This window comes from Ammodytes marinus (genome assembly GCF_949987685.1).
Source record: "Ammodytes marinus genome assembly, chromosome: 4".
Taxonomy (NCBI): domain Eukaryota; kingdom Metazoa; phylum Chordata; class Actinopteri; order Uranoscopiformes; family Ammodytidae; genus Ammodytes; species Ammodytes marinus.
In genome coordinates, this window is record NC_137233.1 from 12493334 (window position 1) to 12502099 (window position 8766).

Here is an 8766-nt window from a genome sequence, read left to right on the forward strand (position 1 = left end):
ACAATTGTCTCAGTATGTATCTTGTTTGAATCATAGCTCTCTCTTCCAACTTCATGTCCAATTCCACCTTTCATTTATTTATTTATTATTCTTTCGGGACAATTCCACACAATACACAATTTTCTCTTGCAAATATTCATACATCATACTTTGTGTTGTCCGAAGGGAGACGGAAGAAGCCAAAGGCTTATCAGGTCCCGCCCCCATTATCAGGTCCCTTTCATGTAATACTTCCTTCAGATATTGCATTTTCTGTTCATGGAATTCTCGAGCTAACTTTTCATGCAACGTCATTTTTTATTCCTATGTTGAAAGGTTGTGGCAACCTCTTCTGTCAGGGATGCTACAGCAGATGTGGAGGGAAGACACTCTCTGGGCACTTGCTCATCAAATTTATCCAGATAACTCCTCTGGAAAATAACTCTTTTTAAGGCGAGATTCAGGTTTTTCCACAGAGTATATCAGTGCAGATATCATTCAATATAAAGGATGTCAAAATTATATATGGGAAAGATGTGAAATACTGATAATAATGAAGATAACCTGAAGTTTTTGTATTGTTCTAAGTAAAATTTTCCTCAGAATTGAATTTGTTGCAAATTGCGGCCCAACTACTCGTTTCTTTGCTCAGTCCCAGAAGTATGGCTTTCAGATCAATAACCGGATAGTTTGAAACCATTTTTTAAAGAGATTTTTTTTCAAATTAAATTTTTTTGACAGGATTCTTTTACCTCTGCCATTGTTTTTTCTCACAAGCAATGGTGTTCCTACTCCACTCCGGGTTTTTATGATCACCGTTGGACCAGCAGCATGTGCTCATGGCCAGGTGTTTTCATTTAGGTTTACTTACCTTACTCCGACCCTGCATTCCAATAGTAGTTGCACTTCCCCTTGTTCATTTACCCTCAGCCCTTGGCATGACGTAACAGCATACGTTGCACGGAGGGAACTTGGAGAGCGGAGGGAGACTGGGCGGGGGAGGAGCGGAGGATTTAAATGGAACCCACTTGCCCACTTGCCCTTGTAGTCGCAATGGACCGTCAGTTACATAGGGAAAATCTGAATGCAAATAATACAGAATTATAACATTCTGCTAAGGTAGTCTATGTTGCAGAAAGCCATTTCCATAGCATAACAAACATTGAATTTCGACACGGTAACTCAGATTATCAAGATATTGTTACTTACACATGTAAATTGTTTGCTCCGACATATTTTCTTATTTATACTTTCAACCAAAGACATTTGTTTTAAATAGTCCTCTAATTGGCAGCCATCGGTGTTATAGCAGCAATGTGTAAACTGCAATACATTCACTGGATTGTTCGTATGGAAATAGGATAGCCTAATTGAGGCGTTTTGGAATATATTTATATATATATATTTTTCCTGCGGGTGGCCGCGATGTCCCTAAAAGCATACAGTCTACCGGAAAATAAAAGGAGAAGAAGAAGAAGACGAACTGCAATGCACTGTGGGTGATATCCACCTCGGAGTGACCATCCATGTTCACTTGATCACTCAGCCCTCCGAGGGTCTATCTCACGAAGTTCACTTCAGTTTCCAGACTATTGGAACGACACTTAAGATGGCAGCGGGGATTCCCCCGAGGGCAAGTGCCTAGGGCAAGTGAACGAGGGCCTGTTGAACGGGTATTGGAACGTACTCCAGGACTTCTTAATCTCAGACTAACCAAGCCAAATTTAAGCCATATCCATGAAAGCGATTTAAATGTCCCAGTTTAACTAGTCCACATTAAGGCCTACTTCTGGCTTAATCTAGGCCCTGTCTGTGAAACCGGCCCTATATGTAGCCATCAAAAGCTTAAGGATTTTTACTGGATTTTCCAAAATTAGTAATTTTTTCCAGGAATTTCCATCGAATGTCAACCAAAGAGTGACAGCGTTTCCCAAGAAAAATCATGGAGATAATGTTACTTTTACTGGTAGAGGCGATGACGAGGTTAAGGGAGCTACGGGATTCAGGGCAGAGTTGACCGAAAAGACTTCAGAGTAAAAACAAATTTTCCCTCGGGTGCATGTGTCACCTTACAACACACAGTGGGTTTGGGCCTTATCGGCGTGAACATTAAATGACATGGAAACTCTAAATTGAAGGTGTGAATGGTATTGTGTTTTTCTGTCAACATGTTTTTTTGACTATGACATAGACTTCTCTTTCATTGTGTAGCCTACTGGGACAAGCACCAGCAGCTCTGAACAGTTATAATTAATTATGTACTATAAGTATTAAAGCCAAATAAGGGATGGATGGCCGTTTCTGTCATTTTAAAAACAAGCTGTTAAATAAAAAGCACTGCTTCTTCTTCCAGACGAAACAAGAATTTTAATTATTATTTTTTAATATAAAATATATGCCATGGAATCTCCCTCCTTGTGAAAACAGAAAGCAGGACAGGGGTTATTAGAAATGTTGTAAGCATAGTGTGACATGGACCAGAATAATTATACGTAACCTTATGAATATTGTATTATCCTTTATAATATTATGTGACCAGTTCCCTGAGTGTGTTGTTTAGGGGTTAGGTTTTTAGGTGACTGAACAAGTGTCAATGGCATGCATGCAACCAAAAAGCTCTTAACCTTTTTTGAGGTCAACAGCTAATAAAATAAATTAAAGATATGACACAGCTGAAAGCTTTTCAACATTGTAGGAAAATTAAAGATTTGATAAGAGGGTATATGTTTGACTAGCAGCATGCTATGAAGTCTGCAGAAAATAGTTAAGTAAATTGTGCCCTCTGGTGGGTATTGAGAGGAATGAGCAAAGGTAAGTACTTATTTAGAAAAGATAAAAGACTATCAGTGTTAGATTATTATATATGTTATATTATTGCGTTAGGTTTAAGGTATTTTAATGTTGTAGCTGGAATAGGTGAATGAGTAGTGTTGTGTAAAGGCGGCTCATGCGTTTTGTATTGCAAAATCAAAGTTACCTATGTTCATTTTAGGTATGTTTTTTTTAGTTTTTTTCTAAAAATAAGATAAGATAAAACTTTAGCTTATTTTCCATTCACACGGAAAATTGTTAAGCCTCACATGCCCCTACAATCCCCAACAAAATAAAAGAAGATCTGAAATAAAAACACAATACGCCTTGCACACACACAAAGACATGATTCCAATTCCATAGCTATATTCCGGTGACAGATGTGGTAACAGGATATTGACCATGTTTTACTATCATTTAAAAAAAAAAATACTATAGCTATGTAGCCATCAAAAGCTTTCGGATTTGTACAGGATTTTCCAGAATGAGTCAGTTAGTAAATAATAGTCAGCCAAAGCGTGACGGCATTTCCCAGCAAGTCATGGAGCTAAGGTTACTTTTACTGGTAGAGGTACAACATAAACAAATTATTAATATTAAATAATTAAAAACAAATTAAAAGTTTCAAAATACTCTAAATGGGTTAGGTTGAATATTAAAGAAATGTCAAATGGCACATAAGCCATTTTCATTTCATGGAAAACATACAGTAGGCTATATTTCTCACTGTAAACAGCACAGCTTAATGAAAAGCGGGAGCAAACTGATAGACATGTGAAACTGTCATATACAGCATGATGACTAGCAAATGTAAATCTACTGTTGAGGTTAATATTTAAGTCTATAGGCCTACCTCATTTGTGGACATACGTTGCTTTACCTTGATGATCAAGTAGAGTACATCGATGATTATACTTTATATAGGGCCGACATTTCTGTATTTAAAATGCCTTTTTTATTGATTTTTATGTAATATTACAATTTTCAGAGATTTTGAATGTGAGGTTTTCATAAACTGTAAGCCATATTAAATACAATTATAACAAATGAAGGCTTGAAATATCTCACTTTGCATGTAATGAGTCTACATATATAATATTTTAGTTTCACCTTTTAAGTTGAATTAATGAAATAAATGAACTTTTGCACGATATTCTAATTTTTCGAGTTTCACCTCTATTATTCCCGTTTCTGTCCAACATTAATTTCTCATCCACTACTAGGCTATTTCTTGAAGGGCATGAATGCCTAGCCTATTGCTGAACCCTGAAGCTAAATCTTGACTAGCGATAATTTGATAGCCTACCAAGTCAGACTTTTGTGGTTGGGTCTTATTTCAACAATTTAGAATATTGCATAAGAAATAAAAAAGACAAAAAAAAAATGTCTACAACAATTTGCTGAAAACACATTAGCTAGCCTAGGCCTACCGGCCTAACTCACCTAGGTGTAGCCTAGTCGGCTGCCATGTGCCTCGTTTTGTTATTCTCCTAAAACAAAAAAGTGAAACAAGGTAAAACTAACATCACAATTATTAAATTAAAAAAATATTATTGGTATTTTGGTGTTGACGTTTAACCTTCAAAAACTATAGGCTACATACTGAAAACATGCGTTACTTCTACGGAAATGTATTAAATGAACGGCAGGACCAATCACCGACCGTAAAGGTTTGCTTAACGTGATTAACGTCCGTTATTTCAAAATTTGACAAACTCCATCGTTAAACCCATGGTTGAACCATAGATTGTATAGCCTATAAAAGGGGTTGCACCTGCTGCACCCACCATGAACCTACTATAAAACGGTGTAACCCTGTTGTAACATCCCTGAATAACCACCAGAGGTCGTAATACGTTAAGCACGAGAGAGGAAGCAGATGATCAAAGTGAGGCGAGAGTTATCACTCCTTGCTACTTCCGCCTTCGTCTAAGTCCTGTGCGGTAGCCTACATGAAGTTTAGAAAAATGTTTGCTCTTTTTAATAGCCTAAATTTGTTACACCACCACATTGCCTCAGGTTCAATCTCTGTCGTTCAATTATTGTTTTACCGTTTTTTTCCTGTTTATTTCATATTGTTTATTTTTTCTCTAACAGAGGCCTACAACCTCTTGGCTTTTTCTCAAATCAACGTAGCCTACAAAGATGCAAAAAAGGACTAGGTCTTAACAAAAAACTGTAATCCCCCCCCCCCCCCAATGTAGTCCTATCAAATCCTGTTTTCTCTCCTAGTGTGAGGCAATAGGCTACCCCCAGACTACTATAGGCTAGTGTCTGCTTTAATTATAATTATTTTAACACACTTTTTTTTAGGAAGGAAAACATACATTTGCTTTGGCCATAAAGGATTAAACACAGTGTTTGTGATGGTTAACTTCTGTTAATCTATTAAACTAATTATTTTAGCATTTACAGATACATTTGTTTAGGACAGACCTGTGAAACCAAAGAAGCAGTGTAGGCTACACATATGGATACAGTTAAACAGCATGGTATGTCTTTTAAAATGAGGGATTCATAATTCAATAGACACTCTAAGATTTAGTTAGCGGAATCATTTAGCCTACAAGCACTTTCATTTGCTTTTATGACTTTCAACTCAATGTCCTTTAACTTTTTTGTTTCCATTAAGATGCTTTGAAATGGCATAGCCTACTTTGTCTGTGTGCATTTATAGAATTAAAAACCACTTGCAAGGATTCAATGGTACATATTGTGTTATTCTCAAGAAGACTCAATGGATTAAAAGTTTAATATGAAAGCAAGTTGAAAACAATGTAGGCTATATATGTAAACACTTCAGAATTAATTTTTTTGACACTTAACTGGCCAACAGACGGCCAGTAAAGCGTCAAAATGTATTTTTGTCATCTATTAAAATCCAGTATTATGACTAATATGGCCTTTGAAACCTTTGGGTTTGGTTGCTGGGAAACAGGATGGTTTGGCTAATGTCTATGGAGGCCTTTTACATAATATACATGCGGAAGAACTATCGAGGATGATGTTCCCATAGTCAACGTGTCCTTGTGTCAAGCAGATGGCGGCTTCAGATCATACACCCATAGCAGGAGGGGTTTGCACATATTTCACAAGGGTCCACAGGCGTGATGATATACACTGGAAGAGCAAGAAAAAACATGAATATTCATCAGACCTAAAATAAGGCCCTAGGGTGTTTTATGCCACCCTAGAGCCAACTTTTAAATTGTTATGTGTATGGTGCAGTAGTGCAAGGATGTGCATAACAATGTGCAAATAGTAAACTATAGGAATCCATTTAAATCAATAAACTGAAGCCCGTGACTTTAAAGGTTAGAGTGTGTGTTTTGAGTAATACAATTGTGTTTTAGATAGGGTGTGTGTGTGTGTGTGTGTGTGTGTGTGTGTGTTTGCTCTATGAATTTGACAAAAGCCAAATGTTGGTCGTTGATGCTGATCAAACAGGTTTAGTCGGTTGACATTTTGAGAGAAACAATTTCCCTTTTCACACAGCACACACACACGCACGCACACGCACACACACACACACACACACACACACACACACACACACACACACACACACACACACACACACACACACACACACACACACACACACACACACACACACACACACACACACACACACACACACACACACACACACACACACCTTACCTAGTTGGTAGAGAGTGATGCCTGCTCCCTTCCCTTGACATACTGGCTGAAAGATCTGCGGAAGGAGAGAGTTGTTGCAAACGACTACCACACTCGTCTCAGTGAGGTGAGGGCTAATTTTGTAGTCCAAATCCATCAGCGCCTTCAGCTGCTTCACTGCCTCCAAGGGGAAGTTCCTGTCACCAACCTGGAGGTGGGAGAAACCAAAAAAACACTTGAAAAATATTTGGACACAACAACATCTGGATTTTCAGAGAAAAAGAAAAATAGTCACCCTTTATTGTCAACTACTCAGTGACGTGCGGTCTGGCGCCGTGTGCAAAAAAAAATAAATAAAATATTTTATTTATTTAAGAAACTTATATTTGTATTATTACTGTTAATTATTTCGATCTTTACATGTAATCCGCGATTACTTTAAAAAAGTGTAGACGTTTTGATTAGAAAGGTGGCAGTTAGTAAGTTACGCCAAAGAAATTTTGTGCTTTTGCTGTTTCCCATTCATTGTGTACGGCAAAGAATCAGTGCTTATGCGCCTATTCATTGTGGACGGCGCGTTTTCGCGCATGCGCACTTGATTCTGTATTACTTAACATGTACGCAAATAAGCGGAATTCTTAGTGCTTATTTTACGTAAATGGTATGCCACATAAGCCTTTACGTTACATATCATTCATGGACCAATTAAAATCGAGATATTACTAGACATTTACGCAGCTTAGGCCAACGTCATTACGTTGTTACCCCCGCGGATTTTTAAGTCAACATTGCAGCTGCCGTGTCCGCAGATATTTCAGACTGGAGGAATTTTAACAAATTGGATTATAATTTAAAAAGGAACAGAATGAATAGCAAGAGAAAGGCCTGCGCCAGCCTTGGACGGTGTACAGCAGCAACAGGGACAAACAATGTTCGAGCATTTCAAACGGACAGGTAGCCTACATGGCTGCAAGCTAGCTGTGCTGTCAGTCAGACTGTCACTGGATTACTATCGTCTTGCTTATTTCTACAGCCAGGGAGTCAGATTGGTGAGTCAGAAACTTTTTTGGGGTTTATTTAATAATAAAGTTGGATGAATTGATACCGAGTGCAATCCATTCTGCATTTTATATTCAATTGAGAAGTTGTGTTTTCATTGTTACTGACGGACAAACCTAAGCTCTGCAATGTGGATAAATGGTTACATTCTGATGCTGGACAGGTCCATGGGACATATGTTATTGGTACTTTACCTATTAAGATAAAGTTTATGGAGTGGAGTTGCCATCAGTTATGCTGTAGTCCTACATAATGATGAATGCTGTCTTTTATTTTTAAGTTGAATAGTAGTACCGGTAGTTTGAATCGGCGAAGGTTTGACTTGTTGCCCTGCGTTTTTTCGGCCCTCGGTGTGAGGGACGGGTCCGTTAAGTCGATGGATGCGATGTTTAATCATTTAGACCAAACTACAGTAGGCTACGGGCAAACCTGAAGTCACCGTCGTGACATTTCATATACGTCCCGTGTGTGTGTGTGTGTGTGGGTGGGTGTGAGTGAGTGAGTGAGTGAGTGAGAAAGAAAGGGAGGAACTTATTTGAAATCGGCCGTGCGTGACTGTTTGTTGTTTATTGTTTTTGATATAACAATATATAGGTTTAGAGAAATCTGGCTTTCAGAACTCAGTGCCTACCCACTCACTGACCTCACCGCACGACACTGCAACTACTAGGCTATTATTTTCAACATGCACTTCAAAAAATAAAAATAGTTAAAGAGTGAAATAGTGAGAGACAAAAATGTCAACAGTATTTCCAATAACAAGTGATACTCACCTTCACCTGCACACCTATAGATCCCCTGCACAAACACAGTACCAAAACAAGAACAACACCGAGGACTCTCATTTTCAGATATTGCAAGATGTCTCTCACTTTAGAGTACTGTTTCTTCTGTGGTCACTGTCTATCTACTCTGCTTCTTATAAGGGGTCCGGTAAAATAGATTATCAAGTGATTTATTAACAAAAAAACGATGGCAAGGTAAAGATAATAAAAGGGAAGGGGACGCTGATCAGTCATAAGAAACCAAAGGCTTGCGTATTGTGAGTGCACTATATCCTCTTTTTTAATTTATAACTGCTAATAATTTGTTCATGACCTTTCTATCTGATGTTTCCTCCATCAGCACGATATTTCATTATTGACTTTGGGTTTCATTCTAATGCATCTGATGCCTCATTGCCACCTAATAAATATTTGCCTTGTCTTTTGCACCCACATATATTTGTCACAGAGCTGTCAGATAAGGGAACTTGCATTGTGGAGCTGAGCCATA

At 38.0% G+C, this 8766-nt stretch overlaps 1 protein-coding gene across 1 annotated transcript; it reads right to left on the reverse strand.

Moving 5' to 3' along the window:
- Positions 1-5839: 5839 nt before the first annotated feature.
- LOC307249287 (guanylin-like) lies at positions 5840-8336 on the reverse strand (the record flags this gene model as incomplete). Its single annotated transcript, XM_080025936.1, has 3 exons — positions 5840-5910; positions 6454-6640; positions 8265-8336. 3 exons carry the CDS (start codon positions 8334-8336, stop codon positions 5840-5842), a joined length of 330 nt encoding a protein of 109 aa, XP_079882062.1.
- Positions 8337-8766: the final 430 nt, after the last annotated feature.